The 21,663-nt window shown below is 38.9% G+C and overlaps 2 protein-coding genes across 2 annotated transcripts; both read right to left on the reverse strand.

The window, feature by feature from the left end:
* Positions 1-11,150: 11,150 nt before the first annotated feature.
* On the reverse strand, positions 11,151-13,387 carry LOC141908727 (protein SCO1 homolog, mitochondrial-like). Its single transcript, XM_074798895.1, has 7 exons — positions 13,271-13,387; positions 13,029-13,175; positions 12,856-12,946; positions 12,409-12,606; positions 12,225-12,317; positions 12,021-12,136; positions 11,151-11,381 (listed from the first exon to the last, which is right to left on the reverse strand). The coding sequence occupies exons 1-7, from the start codon at positions 13,307-13,309 to the stop codon at positions 11,244-11,246; spliced, it is 822 nt and encodes a 273-aa protein (XP_074654996.1). The 5' UTR covers positions 13,310-13,387; the 3' UTR covers positions 11,151-11,243.
* Positions 13,388-14,100: 713 nt separating this feature from the next.
* LOC141909340 (large ribosomal subunit protein uL18-like) lies at positions 14,101-17,094 on the reverse strand. Its single transcript, XM_074799756.1, has 7 exons — positions 16,956-17,094; positions 16,372-16,441; positions 16,137-16,252; positions 15,904-16,038; positions 15,111-15,491; positions 14,612-14,703; positions 14,101-14,265 (listed from the first exon to the last, which is right to left on the reverse strand). The coding sequence occupies exons 1-7, from the start codon at positions 16,956-16,958 to the stop codon at positions 14,166-14,168; spliced, it is 897 nt and encodes a 298-aa protein (XP_074655857.1). The 5' UTR covers positions 16,959-17,094; the 3' UTR covers positions 14,101-14,165.
* Between the last annotated feature and the right edge of the window lie 4,569 nt (positions 17,095-21,663).

Raw genomic sequence — 21,663 nt, forward strand, 5'->3', positions numbered from 1 at the left:
TTGAATTAGTTACATGTGACCCTGATGCCTGCTTGTTCAAAACAAATATCAACAGCAAATGCTTGCAATCGATCTGCTTTTTAGTTGTTGTTTCGAGGTCCTTCAACAACACACTAACAACAACAGTAACAGTAACAACAGCCAGTTGTGATGAATAAACTAAAACATTGTTATAAGGGATCATTCATTTATTACGTACGCATGAAATATGACTCTTTCAACCCCTCTCCCCCTCTGTACGCGAAATCGAACATATATGCATAAAAAAGCATTACATTACGCATCACACTTAACCCTCCCCGTATGCACACGTAATAAATGGATGGTCCCTCTCTGTTTACAGATTATATTTTGGTGAATATTACCAGTAATAATTACAGTGACCTCTCCCGCCTTATCGTTACAGATACAAACAACAGATTTCATCAGTCGGTTTAATGATGTTAAAGATGGGTTCTTCATCAACAAATCAGTTGAAAACAACAATATAAACAACTGCCTCCCGTCACTGACTGTAACTCAGTTCAGTTCTATTGATCATCTTTTAGAAAAGGTTTGTCTCTCATTCATTCAATCGTGTAACTGATATCTGTGAATAGTCTACAATCAACAGATACCACATTGAAATCTAATATTCTTTATTTCAGGTATAGTCAAGAGCAACGCTGTAGGAGCAGCAGAGCAGGAGTATCATAGGAGCATCAGGAGTATCATAGGAGCATCAGGAGTATTGTAGGAGCAGCAGAGCAGTAGTATCGTAGGAGCAGCAGTAGTATCGTAGGAGCAGCAGTAGTATCATAGGAGCAGCAGGAGTATCGTAGGAGCAGCAGTAGTATCCTAGGAGCAGCAGTAGTATCATAGGAGCAGCAGGAGTATCGTAGGAGCAGCAGGAGTATCGTAGGAGCAGCAGGAGTATCGAAGGAGCAGCAGGAGTGACATAGGAGCAGCAGGAGTATCGTAGGAGCACTGCAGGAGCAGCTGAATGAATCACAGAAGAGATAAGTAGTTTTAGAATTATGTCTTCATTCATACCACTTATTGATGGAGGAGTTGAAGATGTTCAGGATCAGAATTCAGTTAATCTCCAAAAGGACTAAAACAAAATGTAGAATCATTATAACGGTTATTGAATTTGTCTCCAGCGAGTATCTGTATCCATCTTCAGCTCACTTCACACACAGCTATAGATCAGAGTTCCTTACAGCGACCACTGAATCAACCTAATCATTACAACTGAAATAATGATAACACATTCTATATGAATACATATGAAGCACATCTGAAACCAAAGTGATAGAAAAATAGGAAGTTGTAAAATGTTTTCTGACGCAGTTTGATTTGTGTCAGATTGTAACTGTAGAAGTTTCACTCATTGTTTCAGTCTAATAGAGATATAACTTATGTACATGTGACATTGACTGTGTAACACTGCAGTCATTTATTCACTTATTCCTCCTCAGTTTGAAGAATGTTTGTTCTCTCATCTTCATTAGTGATAAGAATCATTGCCATCCGTGTAACTACAACATTGTAACATTTCTACTTATTCAATCATAGAGGGAATGAGTTGTATGAGGTTTGGGTATGGAATGGGGCAGGGTATGGTGTAGTTGACCGTTAGGGTAGGATATGGTAATGTGATGAGGTAAGGTCGGTTGGATGATGCAGGGTTATTTGATGTGGTTGGATTCGATGATCAGTTTAATATAGAACTGTTTGGGTGTAAGTGATGTATGTGGTAGTGTACGGTGTGTATGTTCGGAGGGTGTATGATAACGGATTGAAAGGTTGCTTGTAGAGGGCGGTACAGTAGCATTCTCACTCACCAGGCCTCGGGTCTCTTCCTGCGGACGCTCAAGTCGACACAAACGCCGACCCCAACTCTTAATTCATCGGTCTATTGAAATACAAGGAATTATTCAGCCAATGAAAGCGAAGGAATTATCCAGATGTGAGCTTCAGCAGAACGCAACCAGACCCTGGCGAGTGAGGATGTGTAGTAGTGATACTGGTATGGTATGTGTAAAAGGTAGGGGGTGGTGTGTGTAGAGTGTTAAGGATAGTGTAAGTTTGGGTAATGTGGGGGCAGGATGTTTGGTGTTTCACTAGTAGCAGGGTTTTTACTGTTTTGAATGGGGCCACAGTAAAATGTTTTGAACAATGATGAGTGATGCTCCTGATGCTCTCACTCATCAGGAGACAGTACTGAAGTACGGCTCATATGGCAGAGGTTAATACTGATGCATCTTCCCCCACCCCCCCGCAACTTCTTTAGATAGTTAGATATAGTTTCTGTCTGATATGTCGGGAAATGGTGACACGGATGGTGATAGGACAGTACAGGGCTGATGTTGGGGTAGGTCCAGACCGGTGGACCGGTCCAGAGTTGGAGTTGGGATACAGTACGAGCCCATGTAGAAAGTGGACCGGTCCAGAGTTGGTGTTGGGATGAAGTACGAGCCCGTGTAGAAAGTGGACCGGTCCAGAGTTGGTGTTGGGATACAGTACGAGCCCGTTAAGAAGGTGGACCGGTCCAGAGTTGGAGTTGGGATACAGTACGCATTCATTATGTCTCTTCACTGAAATATTGCGCAGTGTAATTGAATACAAGCCTTTATAGAAAGCCGGTCATTTTGAATGCGCGGCTCATTTACAAAATATAGGTACGCGCAAAATTCTGATACGCTTTTACTTTGCAAATATCGATGATAAAAATGGGCTTTCGGCATGTCCTTAACAGGATAGAACTCAACAGAGTGATTTCAACTTGGATGTAAATACTTCAAGGGTTTATATCAGTAGTATCATACCTAGCCTTATACAGCCTTCCCGCGCTTACTATTCCACAATCTCTATATGAGATACATCGAGAATGATGCTATTGAAGATTGAATTCATCGATTCATTTAGGACCAAATTGAAACTTGTTTCATGGAACAAATGGTGCTGCAAATAAACATAATATCATCAAACAATGATATGATTCTGATTGACTATAGTGAACTGCTGCCCTACTACTGGTTTTAAAAGCTCTGATTGGGATGGATTTAAACCCAGTTCAATTACTATATTTCCTATATATATATATATATATATATATACACTTACTGCCGGGTGGTACCGATACATAGCAAAGAAAGAGAGAGAGAGAGAAATAGAGAGAGAGCCATAAGAAAAAGAAAGAACACGAAAAGAGTGGGGTCCGAGAGCAATTCGAAGGTTTAGTGTCCTGCTGGCTTAGCGAGCGGGCAGGGGTCTATTCCTACCTCGACTCAAGAAAGGTGAGCTTAAAGCCACCAAGCACAAAAGAGAGGTCCGAAGGGTAGTCCACTACTGGTTTAGAGAGCTGGCAGTGGTCTATACCTACCTCACGTGCTTAAAAATGTTTGCAAAAAAATGGCAAATAAGAAAGTGTGTGAGAGTGAGAGTGAGAGAGGCTGAGGCTGAGTTTCATGTATCACTGGGCGTAACGTGATAAATATGAGAGAAATAATTCACAGAAATCTTGAATAATTTTGTTGTGGGTTCAGAGTCTATTTCTCATCAGTTTGCTATTTGTAAAGCTTGTAGTTGGGAAAAAACTATTCAGATATTTGTGAATCAGAAGATTTTGCCGTCATTTGCTTCATGAATTGTTCACTTGTTAAAATGAATCATGTGACACACGTAAAATACTTTGTTTTGGTGGTGTCTTAATATTCAATGTCTTGCAGGTATCGTCTCATAGTATTTCACATGGAATTGAGGAGTAGTTTGAGTGGATGGGAGTCTTGTAAAGGCTCACTTGTTCCATAAGATTTAGTTTGACATCATAAGATTCAGTGTCTCGACCACTTTTCAACCAGTAGTCCATTGTAGGTTTGTCGGCAATTGTAAATAGACTTAAGATTTTAAAGTCGTTCACCAACATGGTTTTAGACATCACATCCATAGCTCATTCCACTACGCGTGAATTCATTTTTACCCAATGATGCTATTTATCATGGAATACGTTAGTTAAGGTAGATATCAATATAGTTTGGTAGATCAAAACAGGCTGATTTCACTCAACAGCCATTAATGAAAAATAGTGAAGAATTCTAAATAAGAACAGGGATTGTTTTGAATAGAAAGGATAAGAAGCATTGAGATGTCTAAAGGGAGCGGCCTGGAGGCGGCTGAGAGACGGACCGACCCCGTCAATCACTCATCACACCCTGTACTGTCCTAGCTCCATCCCTTATATCACATCACGTACCTCCAAATCTTCCACAGACACCACCCCCGACCTCACCCTCACCTCAACAACACCAACCATCGTGCCCCCGCATCATTCCTTACCCTATCCTTAAAAACAACACCCCCTACCTTACACATACCATACCAGCATCACACCTGTACCGCCCTCTACCAGCAACCTTTCAATCCGTTATCATACACCTCCCTAACTATACATCGTACACTACCACATACACCCACCTTAAACAGTTCTATATTAAACTGATCATCTAATCCAGCCTTATCAAACAACCCTGCATCATCCAACCTGACCTTACCTTATCACAATGTCCTATCCTCCCCTAACGTGTCAACTCCCATACCCTGTCTCATTCCATACCCAAGCGCCATACTCCTCATTCCCCTCTACGATTGAATAAGTAGAAATGTTTCGATGTTGTAGTTACACGGATGAGAATGATTCTTATCGCTAATGAAGATGAGAGAAGAAACATTCTTCAAACTGAGGAGGAATAAGTGAATAAATGACTGCAGTGTTACACAGTCTGTGTTACATGTACATAAGTTATATCTCTATTAGACTGAAACAATGAGTGAAACTTCTACAGTTACAATCTGACACAAATCAAACTGCGTCAGAAAACATTTTACAACTTCCTATTTTTCTATCACTTTGGTTTCAGATGTGCTTCATATGTATTCATATAGAATGTGTTATCATTATTTCAGTTGTAATGATTAGGTTGATTCAGTGGTCGCTGTAAGGAACTCTGATCTATAGCTGTGTGTGAAGTGAGCTGAAGATGGATACAGATACTTGCTGGAGACAAATTCAATAACCGTTATAATGATTCTACATTTTGTTTTAGTCCTTTTGGAGATAAACTGAATTCTGATCCTGAACATCTTCAACTCCTCCATCAATAAGTGCTTTGTATATGCAGACACAATTTCAACAGTTTATTTCATGATTTCCTGCAATAGAATTTGATAATTGAAGAATCTGTTATTTTCATTTCAGTGTCAATCATTGCTGGGGAGTTGTAGAATCTGATATAGAACTGATTTTCACAGTCAGCTTCACACATTAACGGTATGTATTACATGTTTATGGATACAATTTCAATAAATCACACTAGTTCTGCCTCCTCACCATCATCATCATCATCATCATTATCATCATCTAGTTCTGCCAGTATCAGTAATGTGCATCTGAGGAGGCAATTAGTCATCCTACAATCCCAGATTGCCCGTTCGTGTACTGCCACTCTGAAGAAGGTCAGGTGACCATGGGTCTTACTTTAGTTCAACTCAGTGTTCGCTTCTCCAGTGAGCTCCTTTGGAGGTTGGAGCGTTGTCTTACCCGACTATATTACCTAACCACCTGGTATTGATAATGATTTCCCATTTTGTTTTAACCTGTTAGGAGTTGACCAACTACCAGAAGACCAGGGATGACCAATTACCAGAAGACCAGGAATGACCAATTTACCAATTGCCAGGGATGACCAATTGCCGGGGATGACCAGAAATGACCAATGGCCAGATGACCGGAAATGACCAATGGCCAGATGACCAGTGATTAAACAGATTGATTGTATAATTGTATGATTGATTTTCTGTTTGTGAATGAACTTGAGAACAGTCGCTGTTCTTTAATCCTATCAGTTACAGCCATGTTTTGATAAAATCTCAGTTGCACACGATCACCTCTATCTCACCTCTATTTCACCTCTATCTCACCTCTATCTCACCTCTATTTCACCTCTATCTCACCTCTATTTCACCTCTATTTCACCTCTATCTCACCTCTATTTCACCTCTATCTCACCTCTATCTCACCTCTATTTCACCTCTTTCTTACCTCTATAATTAATACTAATTTTTTATTTTAACTCTCATCAGTCAAAACGTGGTTGTCATTGATAGAATTAGAGACGCTAGGGGCTGACTATGTAAACGCTGGTGTTGTAGAACAAGTTCACAGAAAATGAAATCGCAGAATCTATTTTGTAAACCTGAATAAATGTATTTATTATTGTGTTGTGTTGTTTATTCAGCGCGATCTGTGGTGATTCAATCACGTGATCCGCTCAAGTTTTTTATGTCAACTCCCTCCAAAATTCTGGATCCGGTGGTATACATTGAAGTTTAGACCATAGAACAGAGTTTCATGTTATAGGGCCTTATATCTTAAGACTATTCCCAAGCTGTGATCTATGACAACTTGGAACTAAGCTTATTAATCGGGTCTCACAATTGCGTTTAACTGTCTCAGCTTTCCGCATTAAACTCGTCCAAATTCTCTTAGTAATTTTTCCATAATTCGAAAGCCGGATCCAGGTTTTCTGGAGTGTTGTGTGATTAAACTGGTTCGGCGACTGTTTGGCCTCTATAATAATCAAGGCCGTTCAAACTGCCACTCTTTCGCCGTAGACCAGTTTTGTCATTTATGACGCATCCCATGATGGCGATTTTCCCTTAGACTGGTTGCCGGTCTACCTGACCCAGTCTTGTTTCCCGCTACCCATTGAGGTATTAGACTGGTTGCCGGTCTCTACCTTCAGTTGCTGGTGGCGCAGAATTGGACAGGCGACCAGTCTGTCTACTGAGGGATTCGCACCATAGGGGCTCGTATCAAAAGTTTGGGGGTGAACTGTAGATTAGATCAACCAGTATCCCTAGAAGTATATATTTTTATATATATAGTACCAGGGATACTTGATGATCTAAGCTACAGGTTCACCCCCAAACTTTTGATACGAGCCCCTGTGATTCGAACTCGATAAGCTAAAGCTGGTTCCCGAACCGTGAATTCGAGGGGGGAGTGATACTGACCCCTGGCAAGCGAATGACCTTTAGAATTAAAGATCGCTTTTTGATTTAAAGCCACGGCAGCCTTGTTCTCTGTCGGTGTCGATATGGTGAACACTGAGGGCTCTATTTCGAGTGTGGCAAGCGAGCATTCCACTTGGTTCGCTAGTGTGCATTCATACACTGTACAAAAGATCTTGGTATTTCTCAGAAAATTAAAATCTATCCGTCGTTTCTCAAATTCTTTGAATGGTGATTAGTAAAATTCACCCATGAACCTAGATCACGAGTTTAATGAAGAGGAATGATTTGCTTAATTTCTGATGAGGGAGGCTGGAAGATCTAGAGTGCCGAAAAAATATTCAGGGAATTCACCCCAGCCCCTGTCGGGTGTCATCGATACGTATAATAACGAATGCCGTGTTAAACCACGTCTTGCTGAGAGATTTAGATATTTTCTGATATTTCACCCTCTTCTATCCATTGATGCGGCCGGCCGTGTAGACCGAATATTATTTACCCCTGTGAAGCTGGCTCCCGGTTCCCGGTTCCTTATTCGGCTCCCGATTCAAAATGCTTTTGAACCGGGAGCCAGCTTCACAGAGGTATATTATTTCAGCTTTGTCTCACTAGATGCATCCCCTATACAGCGTCGTGAAGTGAGCACTGGATTTGGTATCACTCGATTCAAATTTATTTCACCACTCGATTCAAATTTATTATAAATTTTTTAGTGGTTTTTAATGTGTATTTTTGAACTGTTATTGAATAAAAAGATATTTTACGTTAAAATTAAATTGTGAATATACAACTTTTTCATCTAATTCATTTGTAGTTGTTATTGTACGGAACCGGACTCGGTGGCAACGTAGACTGGTCTCTCTGGAAACCTCATTCTAAAATAGTGCCAATTTTCCCAAAATTTCCATCGAAGATAGATCTATTCAAGAGCTACAGTCCAGTATGTGGTTGTTGCCCGGTGCAAGGGCTCCTTGGGGTCTAATTGACCCCCAAAATCCCACAATATCGAAAATAATGTTTAGAAATAAATAAGTAAAATACAAAACGGTCAAAGTCTCTGAAACTTTCAGAGAAGATAGATTTATTCGAGAGCTACAGCCAGGTATATAGTTGTTGTCCGATGCAAGGGCTCCTTGGGGGTCTAATTGACCCCCGAAACTCCAAAATAACAAAACGATTGTTAAGAAAATAAATAAATTCATAAATAAAATACAAAACGTTCAAAGTGTCTGAAACTTTCAGAAAAGATAGATCTATTCTAGAGCTACAGTCCAGTATATAGTTTTTGCCCGGCTACTTGGGGGTTTAAGTGACCCCCAAAAACCCACAATATCAATAATAACTTGCCACACCACGCTGACGGGACATATTCACACACCCAATCAATCGCTACAATTCAGTGGCTTAGTGGTTAGCGTGCATGGCTATCACGGTGCAGGTCGCAGGATCGAATCCCACCGGGGATATTTTATACAATGATTGCAAAGGTTGTTATTTGATCAGTTGACTGCTTAATTGTTTTTTTTAAACACAAATCGTTTATTTTTAGAGTATAAGTGATCTATTACTGGGTTCGAACCAAAGATATCCCTGTTTAGATAAAAAACCAAAGATATCCCCTATTTAGCATCAGGACCACTCTGATCCAGTATCAACTACTGGGTTGGAACCCGGGACATCCCTGATCATCCTCTATTCAGCATCGACCACTCTGAGTATTACTGGATTCGAACCCGGGACACCCCTGTACATCCTCTATTCAGCATCAGGACCACTCCGAACCAGTATAAGCATTCACTGGGTTCGAACCTGGGATAATCCTGTACATCCTCCATTCAGTATCAGGATCACTCCGAACCAGCATAAGTATTTACTGGGTTCGAACCCGGGATTCCCCTGTACATCCCTATATTCAGCATCGGGACCACTCAGAACCAGATAAGTATTTACTGGGTTCGAACCCGGGATACCCCTGTACATCCTCTATTCAGCATCAGGATCACTCTGAACCAGTACCAGTAATTACTGGGTTTGAACCCGGGACAACCCTGTACATCCCCTATTCAGCATCAAGACCACTCTGATTCAGTGTCAGTAATTATCGGGTTCGAACCCGGGACATCCGTTTAGTTTAGGATAAGATAAGTTTATTAAGGCTGGCTTATGTCGACAAGCAACGCGACGCCTACTGACTCCTACCGACTCCTACCGACTCCTACCGACGCCTACCGACTCCTACCGACGCAACTGAGAGCAACCGCGATTGCAGCCCAGCTTATGTCGACTGCGCTCCGATTCGCAGCAACTGAGGCCGACTGCTTATGTCGGTTGCGATTACTAGCAACTGTAACGGCTCAAATGGTCACGTGATAAGCACTTTGAGAATAAATTTGAATTATTAGGAAATATATTTCTATTAGAAAAGCTATTTCTTTAAGACTTTGATCTTTCTGATTCTGTTTTGAATACAACGTGCTAGCGACATCTATAAAGATGGCTGCTCACACCATAATTCTACCAATTTCGTTTCTAGATCTTCGGTCCAGTCCTCTGCCGTGCTAAAGGTTTGGTTTACGTTTTGAACTACTTGAATTTGAAAGTTTATGACTAATTACGAATGACGCTAACTAGCGGTGATAATTTGTACTATGTGTATGCGGTCTCTCATTGGCTGGAACCCCTGCGCTGAGTTCCGTTGCGTCGCAGATGAGCTTATGTCGGTTGCAATTGAAAGCAACTGCCCGCCTTACCGTAGGCCAGAGTAGAACATGGGCAACTAGCCGGATACGGCTTGCGACGAGTCGGTGGGCGTCGGTAGGCGTCGCGTTGCAGTCGCAAGCCGGCTTATGTCGAACCGATTTAGGAGCAACTGGCGGCCTCTCGTAGGCCGCTAGTTGCCGCTAATCGGCGATAAACCCAGTTGCGTCGGTAGGCATCGCGTTGCTTGTCGACATAAGCCAGGCTTACACTCTAACCAAAACTTTTGGTTCGTTGAATAATGATGCTATGATCGCCATCTATTGGATTTTGGATGAACTCACTAGATATCTCTTATTTGTCTCACTGACTCTTCTTCAGTGATAAGATAAGATAAGATAAGATATTTATTTCACTCCAACCATAAGAATGGTACGTGGAGGCAAGATTGAATAAAAAATATGAAATATAAAATTTTACAAAACATGAACAGAATTATATACATATATACATACAGACAAAACAAAATAGGAATTAACAAAATTTAAAATCTAATTTTCAGTAAAACTATTTACAGACAAAGCAAGTACAGAGATTGAATTATGTACAGCAAGATATCACACGTATATACATAATTCACTGGAGGGATTTGTATTAACTTAAACCTAACTGGATAAATTTAGCTATTTGTGGGATTCCTTAATATTTCTAAGTTTCTGGACATACTTAAATGGATGGAATAATCACGCAGATCACTTAGCAAAGTGCAGTCATAAATGAAGTGACTTCAGTGGGTTGAAATCACAATCGCCATCTGGTGGATGTCTATGCTACTACAGTCTAATGATGGTTATATTCACCAGATGGCGAGTGTGATTTTAATAGATTAAAGAAGAGTCAGTGAGACAAGTAAGAGCTATCTAGTCAGTTCAGCCAAATTCCAATAGATGGCGATTAGATCATCGGCTAGAATGGATTAAAAAACTTAAGTTTAGTTCAACTGCCAGTCCTTTCTGGAGACTTCTATCAGGTATCCACCACCAAAAAAAAATTATTGAGCTAGGCCACCCGACCTGAAATGCTCTCAGAGGTCATAAGTTGAAATACAGTACTGTACCGCCGGGCCTCATACGCGAAACGCCTCGAGTTTATAGTTTCAGTCATTTGCTTCCCAAATCATTCTTGTATGTTGTTTTGTTTAATTTTTCAAACATAGTTGTTAGCTAACGAATCTGTCAACTCTTTCATGCAAGAATAATTCAATCAGTCCCATAATTTTGTAAGAAACTAAGTTTTCATGCCTAGCAGATAGCTTCCTCGAGACTAACTGTATCACCACCAGTCAAACGTCCTGAGAGACAATAAAATAATTGCAAAGCAAATAATATCATTTATTCCAGTACATATACATATATAAATCACACATTCATAAACTGTTGACATTAACACAATATGAGTTTCTCCTTCAATTCCCTGTGTTACGCTCTCAGTCCCTAGCTGTTTAACTGCTGATATCTCTGCATATGCATCATAACATTAGAAACAATTTCATTGTCTGTTTTATTTTGTCCGTAATAATCTGTAAATTTCCCATCAGGATTCACTAGATACATCACAATCGTGTGATCAACCTGAAAATAAACATCAGTATGATGAACATCTTAACTGCACTGGAGAGAGGGGGATTAGGGGAAGGGGGGTTTATCAACCTGAAAATAAACATCAGTATGATGAACGTCCTAACTGCACTGGGGGAAAGGGGGGTTAGGGGAAGGGGGGTTTATCAACCTGAAAATAAACATCAGGATGTTGAACGTCCTAACTGTACTGGAGAGAGGGGGGTTAGGGGAAGGGGGGTTTATCAACCTGAAAATAAACATCAGTATGATGAACGTCCTAACTGCACTGGGGAGAGGGGGGTTAGGGGAAGGGGGGTTTATTAACCTGAAAATAAACATCAGTATGATGAACGTCCTAACTGCACTGGGGAGAGGGGGGTTAGGGGAAGGGGGGTTTATCAACCTGAAAATAAACATCAGTATGATGAACGTCCTAACTGCACTGGGAGAGAGGGGGGTTAGGGGAAGGGGGTTTATCAACCTGAAATTGAACATCATTATGAACGTCCTAACTGCACTGGGGGAGAGGGGGTTAGGGGAAGGGGGGTTTATTAACCTGAAAATAAACATCAGTATGAATTGCCTGACTGCATTCGGGGGGAGGGAGGAGAGGAGGAGGAGAGGAGGAGGAGAGGGGTGCATCATACTTACAATATAACCACCATCCTCATCTTTTGGTCCTTGGCTATAGTAGACTCTATAAGCCCGTGATGTCTGATGGATTTGTTCTTTTGTTCCCGTTAAACCGAGTAATTTAGAAGAAAATTCTGAAAAATATCATTCAATCAATTCGATGAAGAAGGATCAAAAACTTCAAAACGTTTCAGATTTGGAATTGATGTTTTTTGTAAATACCTTTAACGTATTCTTTTATAAGCGGAGCTGTGTCTCTTTCTGGGTCAATAGTAATAAATAAAGGATGGAGTTTAGGTAGAGTTTTAATTGCATCTGAAACAAACAGAATCAATTAAAACTGAGTTCATGAGTTAACACCAGCGATAATCTGAACTCATGAGTTTTAAACTCACAATAAACTAACCGAGTTTATCAACCGCTGAGCAGAGTTTCTCTAATTCATCGGGACAAATATCCGGACAATGACAAAATCCGAAATAGATCATAAACCATTTGCCTAAATAATCCGAACTTTTCACTTTGTTTCCATGGTGATCGATGAGTTCCCATTCTCCTCCTAATGAAGCTTGTCCGATCGTTCGACTTCTTTCTTTCGCTATTTCTGAAATAAACACAGATTTCATCGATGAAATATTCAATCTGTTTTATAGAAAATCTCATCTCAAAATCATTAGAGATTGTTCTCTCAATGTACATGATACACAAAACTGAGATGATTTTCAGTCTAATCTCCCGATCCTTTTCTACAATTTAAAGGAGTATGTAGGGCCTACGTGACCCCCCTCCCCCCATAGATGTATAGGTACTACTATGTGAACAGCCCCTGATATTCAAGTGTAAAATCACTCACTCATTTCTTTTTCCTTTTTCACATAATTCATGCCTAATATCAGAGCTCCACCGAGTCCAACAGTAATCCCAACTGTTCTCCACGATATCGGCTAAAAATAGATACGTATCTTTAAAAGAACAAAATAATTCCTAAAGAGAGAGAGAGGAGAGTTGATTCTTTTTAATTCATACCCCTTTTCCATCGCCATCTGATCTTTTCTTAGGAGCAGTTTTAGCTTTAGGTGTTGATTCAGTGCTCATTAGTAATCTCTGCTGTAAATGGAATTTTGCACCTTGACCCTCACGAGTGCTGCAGCTTTTTACAGTCGACCTACCGACCTATACGTGGAATATAGTATACTTGAATTGAATTTAACAAACTTCACAGCGGTTTTTGTCAATTATTTGATTTAAGTGATGTGGAAATTACTTACAAAACGGTACAAATTACGAGTTAAACGACTTGTAAACATCTTTCATAAATAGAAAACCGGAACATTAGCAAAATACATAAAACACGATAGAAACTGATTTTATAACAATGGTTTATGCAACCAGGAAGTAAAATGCAATACGACTGGCTCTATCCCATTCATCATACCCAGTGACGTCATTTAGATAATCAGATCTCAGTTTTTGGGTTCGAATCAGACGTTAATTTTTTTTCATTGGAAAAGTAATTTAGTTTGCATAAATTCATATTACTCCCAATGTTCCACGATCGGATATTCTCATGCTTAGCCCATCTGAATATAAAAGCTTACCACCAACGATTTAACTATGCACTGACTGGACCACAGGGGCCCGACTTGAAAAGTTTTTGACCCAAGTATCCTAGGTACTATATATAGTCAGTCTTTTATATATATTACCTAGGATACTGGGGTCAAAAGCATTGTGTCAAGTCACTATGGTTGTCAGGCCCCTGTGGACTGGACAACCCTCTAGGAAACATCAGTTGCCAGTTCAATGGTCTGACGATGTATGCCAGAGGCATCAGCAGTTGGGTAGGGCCGAGCTATGGTCAAGGTTTAGCAGTCATGAGTGATTATGAAGTCTTTTTTTCTCACTGGAATGCAGGCAAGCATTGCCTTCTCCTGCAATGATCGATATCAGGATTAGGGCATTTCAAATCCTCATTTGGGCTAATTATGATAATTCCTCAGTGACCGTGTAACACAAATAGTTTGGGAAGAGATCCTCATAAAAATCCTCACGATTTATTCGACTTTAAGAAGAAAAGATTTAATTGATGAAAGGCTGATTTTCTAGCACGCCTTTTATTTCAGTTAATTCATTACAGAAAACTGCGACGAATGAGAATAAATTTTAATCGTCAGATTCAGCACGAATCGCTCGTAAATGTGACGCCTTCTTCTGTTTGACGCGGTCCATTCTCTGAGCCAGCGACAATTTAGCACGGTTCCATCTACAACAACAAAATTAAACACATTTAATACCGGATATTCTATTATTAACGGTTTTAACCCTTTCAGTGCATCTACACCGCACTGTGATGTATAGATGTAATTAGTAATTATCTCTATTGAGAGATGGCAGCACCTGTCAAACAGTGAAATATTAGTAACTAACGATACACTGCGCCGCGGTGTAGACGCACTATAGTGGTATTCCCGTTATTCAACACACTAGGGTGGAATTTTTCAAAATTTTCAAATTATCTCCAGCACTAAAGGGTATTAATTAGTCAGCACAGAAAGGGTTAAATGTCATCAACATTTCTGTTATCAGAAATCTGAGTTGTGCAAACTGACCTCTTAACTTTTCCTTCCTTGGTCTTTTCTTTCTTGGTGTGCGATGGATCTTCACGGATCGCCTGGTGAGCTTTAGTATACAAACCCTCGATCTACAATCGAAAATAATTTACTAAATCAAATTCATACAAAAAGCTAACACTAACAACATTCAAACGATGATGTATCTATGCCAACCCTTTGAATACCACTGCTCATTTCAATGTCTACATTCTCAGAGAACAAATCATACGCAAAATGATGAAATCTCACTCGAATTCAATGAAAATATCATTCTTTCATAATCACACCAAATTAGTTATCACAAGCCTGGTCCCAATGATGCGATACCTGACCAGTGATGAGAGATAATTGACTCAATCCTCCCTGAGGGGAGAGCGCTAAGGGAGGGTTGTTGAGGCGCCACTAATTGCAGTGAGGGAACTGGTACTGAGATGATGCAGTAGACATGAAAGTAAAATGGTTAACACAGGAATGAAGTAGTTCTATAAATACTCACACTATCAGCGGTGAGTCCATTTTTAATATATCTCGAGAATTGTCGTTTGTAGATATCATCATCTTCCTCGGCTAACTGACGCATATAATCAGCAACGTGACCTCCAAAAATATGTTTCCTGTGAACTTCGGGATGAAATTCATTATCGTCGGCGCTGTAACCGGGGAATCTCTTCATACTGTGAGGAATATCGATACCGCCATCAGCGGCACCTTTCATCGCTCCGAATATCTTAGCTCCGGTGGTCGTACGGGCCAGACCGACGTCGAGGTAACATCGGAACGCTCCCGGTTTACCCTCCTCGCTCTCAACGTAATATTCATCACCGTTTACATCCGTGTTTCCTTCGTAGATTTTATCCAACTTAAACTTCTGCAACAACTGTAACAACAACCGATAAACATCTTACACTAAATACACCGAGTTCAGTCAAATCATAGCTTAGAAACAAGACCAGTTTAAAGTTGGACAATTATCTCGAACAGAGTTGAACAGATCAAACTCGGGCTGAGTCTACTGTAATAACTAAGGACTCGTCTATGAAACCGGTCTGTAAATAGTAGCCGATCTAACAGCTTACTACTTAACTCTAGTCATAAGATATAAGACCCCATCTTGGCTTGGCCCTAAGAAATGTCAGTTTTCGCTAAATTAATCCCAAGTGCCATATGTGCCCTAGCAATTAAAGTTTTCTCCCAATGAATCCCAAGTCAAATCATACTAGAGGGAGGGAGGGAGCGGGAGGGAGGGGGAGAGACGGGGAGCAATTTCTAAGAACTGACAGAAGTCTTACCCTTCTAGCCATCAGTAAACCAGTACAATAAGCAGCTGCGTAATTAGTCAAACCAACTTTAATTCCGTATTTCGGTAATTCATGACCGTAAGCAGCAGCAATTATATAATCACCCTCGATTCTAGCGTACGCCACCTATAATCAATTAACAGAATCGTTGCGTTATAACAATTCAATACTGGAAATTTAGAACACGATATAGTGAGTGACCCGCAGGGGAAGGCACACGTTACCTGACAGGTGATATCCTTATTGGTCAATCTAACAATCATTCTGTATTTAGGTGTGTTGTATTTATTCTTATCCTGGACGATCAAACGTTTACGAGCAAAATAATCAGTTTTAGATTCTGAAATTAGAAATTAATAACAATTCATTAGCATCAACAAGTTCCATGCATTGAGCGAGGATCCCTTTCATTGACCATGCACAGATAGAATGACTCAGCAGATTTGATAGAACTCTCACCTCTTCTTCTCTTGTACTTCACTTGGTACCTCTTGAAGTACTGTTTATTCTTCACAACTTTAACGAAACCCTGCGTGAAAAAAACAAGTCAAATTGTCGCAGATTTGAAACGATACAGAAAAACTAACAACACGCGTCGCCGACGCTGTTTTAGCCCAATAATGTTTGTTTGGAATTGATTTCTCCATTCCCAAGAACTCTGTAGCACTGCTGGGTAATTGTGCAGACACGGATACAGATTTTATTGCTTCTGTTGGTCACAAAAAAATGGCAGATTGATATTTTTGATTCAATTCGATCGCAATGCTTCATAAAATTGCTGATCAGGGAATTCAACAAAACTAAATTATACAAATTCACAGTAAAACAGTATCAACATCGAGCCGGCGAAATTAATCAGTTTAAATAGGCGAATCTTAGTCTGAACGTAGAAAACACAGACTGTCAAAATGACGTGGAACCTCGAATCAAATCGGATAAATTCGGTGTTTTTAATTTGACATCCGTCTTCAATAATTCGGTTGCAGATTCTAAAATAGTTTATCTACTCGTTTCCGATAAAATAAATAAGTGGTATAGCTTACCATTTTGTGAGTAGATGTATTTATTCCGGCCTGTTTCACGTATCGGCGGCTACCCGGGCTCTACTTATCTCTGGAAAGGAAGTACAATCTGCGCAGGCGCATCAACATCAGTCTTACCAGTTACAACTTACAACATACGACATCAATTCAATTATACTTTATTTTAGTCGCTAATCTTAAGTCGTTTTTTGTTGTTTATTGAAATACATCGAATTCTTTTTTTTCAAGTTTATTCATTGAAAACATGTTTTTGTGAATAGATGCAGAAACAGATGTAGATGTAGATAGTGTTCGGTGGCAAAAAATTCAAAACTTCGTTCGCGCGATATTCAAAAATGGTGGGCTTTTTGAAAATAGATTTTCAAGATTTTTATTAAGATTCTCATCATTTTAACGGATTTCCAATGGTTTTGGATTTTATATCTTAATCAAAGGTAAGTGACAATTGTTTCTGAGTTCTCAGTAATTTCTGATGGACCGCGCTCACTAGTCACTGGATGTAGCTGCATTATTTACTGACGTTAGTTTTTCAACTTTGACTTTTGTACAACTAATTACCAATATTAACCAATGAATATCTTCGCAGCGAGTTGTCAAAATGAAATCAATTAAGATATCTAAGCTCATACTTCATTTTTTGGCTTATAACTGAATCAATCACTTAGATTTGGTGTTTTCCCTATAATTATTAGAATGAACTCTTGCTTAATTTTCAGTAAAGTGACGCGATTAGAAAGATGTCGTCAGCGATTCCTGATGGTGCTGAAATTGTGCTACAGCATGTGCAACAATTAAAACACAAATTAGAACATGCTGAACGAAAAATGAATTATATCACATCATTAGAACAAGCTCAGTAAGTGCATCAATGAGCCAAACAGTGGCTGCATCAATGAGCCAAACAGTGGCTGCATCAATGAGCCAAACAGTGGCTGCATCAATGAGTCAAACAGTGGCTGCATCAATGAGCCAAACAGTGGCTGCATCATGAGCCAAACAGTGGCGGCTTTACTGGATCCATCCTTAGTGGGAGAAATTCTATATCTATCATCATAAAAACATGGATTCATCTGCCTCTTAATGGTATTTTGTATCAGAATTGTTGAAATAAAAAAATCTAATGTTTTCAACACTTTTAAACCATAGACTTAATGAATTAATCATCTAATTTTAGATATTATCTAAAATTAGATAATTAATTCAATTAGATGAAAAATCCAATGCATCTATAAACATTTGATAGGATGGCCGCTTACCTGTAATTCAGGGAATAGTCTGGGAAAGAGCAAGTCATATAAAAGTGGCCACCCTGTTTGAATAAAGAAAAATGAAGAACAGAAATAAATTCATTGATGATTTTTTCTCAAGATTTGTTATAATCCCTATTAGTCCTGCTTGAAATGAATTCCCAACATTCTTCCATTATTTTCAGATGTTGTGAAGAAGGCAATAATTTCAATATGAATAATTCAATGAATTTTGAATCAACTCCTAATATTTCGATGGCTGGATCTTATTTAGAATACGCACCTGTCAATCCAAAATTCAGCACCCCGAGACCAGAATCTGTAAGTTTAAAAAAACGTTTTCATTCAAATCTAGGATAATTTTATACAGGGCCCTTCACAAATTACGCGCTATTTTTAGATAAAGAAATTATGTAATTCACAAATGATAGTGAGATATCTTTAAAAGATTCTTGTTGAAAAAATGAGTTTGAAAATAATTAGAAAACTGCTGCAATTAGAAAGTCTTATGAATCTTTACAGACTATTTGAATATGCAATTTTTTTCCTGACAAGTTTTTCCAATAAAGTAAACCTGTATTTTTTGTGTGCGTGTCATTGATATAAAATTGTTTTGTGTTTGCTGGGGGGAACTGTTAGTGGTGTTGTGTATGGGGTAGGTTTAGACAGAGTTCACAATTCTTGTAGGAAAATATAACTACTAGAACCAGCTGTCGATATTCAAGGTATTTTCTCTAAGTCTCTTCATGCTTTAATATTGAGTTTTAATGATTCTATTAAAATGTTACATCCGTCTGGTTCAGTTTTAGTAAGCTCGTGTTGGGGTTCAATTAAATGGGTTTCATGAGAAAAATACCAAAACACCATTTTAAGTACAGTTTCTTGAGCTTTTAGCTGCATGAGATAATTTGGTTTCAAGGCCATATTTAGTGCTAAGGAGCTCAGGAGTTGGCACCACTCAGGAGCTGGTACCACTCAGGGGCTCAGGAGCTGGTACCACTCAGGAGCTCAGGAGCTGGTACCACTCAGGAGCTGGCTCCTTGGTTTAATTCCTATGAGCATTTTGATCTGAAAATAAGTATGATGAATCTATTACAGTCAATTATAATATCATTATTTAATGTGTCTAATTTAAGATATACATCGTGATATATTGATATGTAAATTGTGATATATCGATATTTAAACTCGTGTGTGATGATATATCATAGCAGTGTTTTTTAATGAAACTAGTTTGTATATTGTATATGCTACTGAGCTATGAACTGTAGTAGTACTGGGGGCATACGTACGTTTTTACTGTAAATACTGATTATTTCTCCTAATGTACAAACAGAGATATCTGAAAGGTAAATATCAAGTGTAATATCGATTTTTCAGATTTTTTTGTTCAGTCTTGAAAAAGAAAGCTGAATTAAACTGTGCACGAAAGGCTTATTGTGTTAAGTGGTGAATACTATAGCTGTACTATACTGACGACATTATTATCAATAGATAGAAATAGTGGCTCATAAGTCTAATTAATATTCCTAATTAAGTTTTATTCTGGGTTCTGATTGTATGTGTTCGACTCTTGGTAATTTGTGTTGATTTTAGGCACTGTTTTAATATTTACAAATCGTGATCAATTTCATGAATTGAAAAGCCCTGATAGAGGCCTGAACAGGAGATTTGTTATTAGAACTAAGAAACAAATTGTCCTTCAAGTAAATCTCCAAGCTCAATGATTCTAGCCGTTCTAGGAGTTGTTGCAGGAAACAAGTGTCCTTCAAGATAATATCCCCAGTGGTAGAAGCCTCGGTTGCTTTCATGCCTGTGATCATATTCTCAAATACTGTCTATTCGACCCTTGATGCCTGTATAAAGAGGGTTGTGTGTGTATATTTTCAGAGTGAGTTCAGTGAAGTTGTGTCGTGTTACCGACGTCCTCCGTTAGAAGCCGATAACGAAACTCTACGTTATAAACTACAAAACTCTCGAGATGAAAACACGAAATTAATCTCTACGAATCATCGATTGTTGAATCAACTCGAAATCGTTAATTTTCATCTGGAAAAATCAAATCACAAAGTATTTAAAAACATTCATCATCGATTTACTGTTACTGGGAACCGTTGTTTAATAGTTGGTTAAAGATTACCTGGACGTATAAATGATTTAAACTGGATTTAACCTGTTGTATTCATCACCGGTTTAAACTGGATTTAACCTGTTGTATTCATCACCGGTTTAAACTGGATTTAACCTGTTGTATTCATCACCGGTTTAAACTGGATTTAACCTGTTGTATTCATCACCGGTTTAAACTGGATTTAACCTGTTGTATTCATCACCGGTTTAAACTGGATTTAACCTGTTGTATTCATCACCGGTTAAACTTTAATACACACTTGTGAACTACTGACCCCTCAACCTGTGAAATTATGGTATTTAAAGAATTTGTTTCTCTTTCACACAAAATAGAATCAAGATCTCGAGTTCAAATTGAATAAGAAAATCGGCTTAGAAGAGAATTTAAAAGAGAAAGCGATAAGATTAGAAAGTTTTGAAGCTGAAGTGAAAGTTCAGGATAAAGCGCTCAGGTACGTCTCAAGATTTCATCTCCTGAGCCACAGATAAACACACGTCCTGTGTGCCCCATTGCTCCAACTCATCACCGCCCAAACAGCCACGAAATTCACTCGCTGTCCAGTAGAGAATTTTGAGATCCAGTGAGATCTGATGCAAGCAAACAGAATTCTGTGCCGATATTCTCTGAATCCTGCGTCTGTGTTTTTAGGGAAGCTGAAGATCGAATTGAACAAACTCAACGTAAATTTGACGAAGCGAAGAAATTACTCGTTCAAGCAGAACAAACTGTGAAAGATTATCAATCAGATTTACAACTAGAACGACTCAAAAATCAACGGTAAAAAATACACATTATAAACTACATCAAAACTGAGTTAAATCCTGTTGAGAAAATCTAGGCTTGATTGATATTCATTTGTACGTTTGAAATTCTGCACAGGCCTTGGTTTCATCGTCTAGGTTCGGGGACTGGCCTCTTATTGAGAGGTCCAGGCCTGGTTTCGCAATCAGGGGTTTAAAGGCATTAAAGGCGATCTAATGAAATTGACCCCTAAGACAATTCACATTCCCCAGACAACACTACGCCCTTATACTGTCTGAACGCCTACTGTTAGTTTACTATCAATCATTCTTAGAACATTCTTCAAATATTTAATGAATTGTTATTTTTATCTAAACCCCTGTAGTTCCAGTGGACCATAACGATTTCTAAGTTTTTATCAAACCCTGTATGTTTTCAGGGTTCAATATTCCTATATGATTTCGTGAATTTGCTAAAACGTAGAATTATTCAGAATTTTCTAGAACCTTAAGAATTATTTACAATTATTTCGAATCTGGGCAAAATGCATGAAAACTCTCTGAGATATATATATATATATATCTACAGT

Source organism: Tubulanus polymorphus, chromosome 7 (assembly GCF_964204645.1).
Source record: "Tubulanus polymorphus chromosome 7, tnTubPoly1.2, whole genome shotgun sequence".
Taxonomy (NCBI): Eukaryota; Metazoa; Nemertea; class Palaeonemertea; order Tubulaniformes; family Tubulanidae; genus Tubulanus; species Tubulanus polymorphus.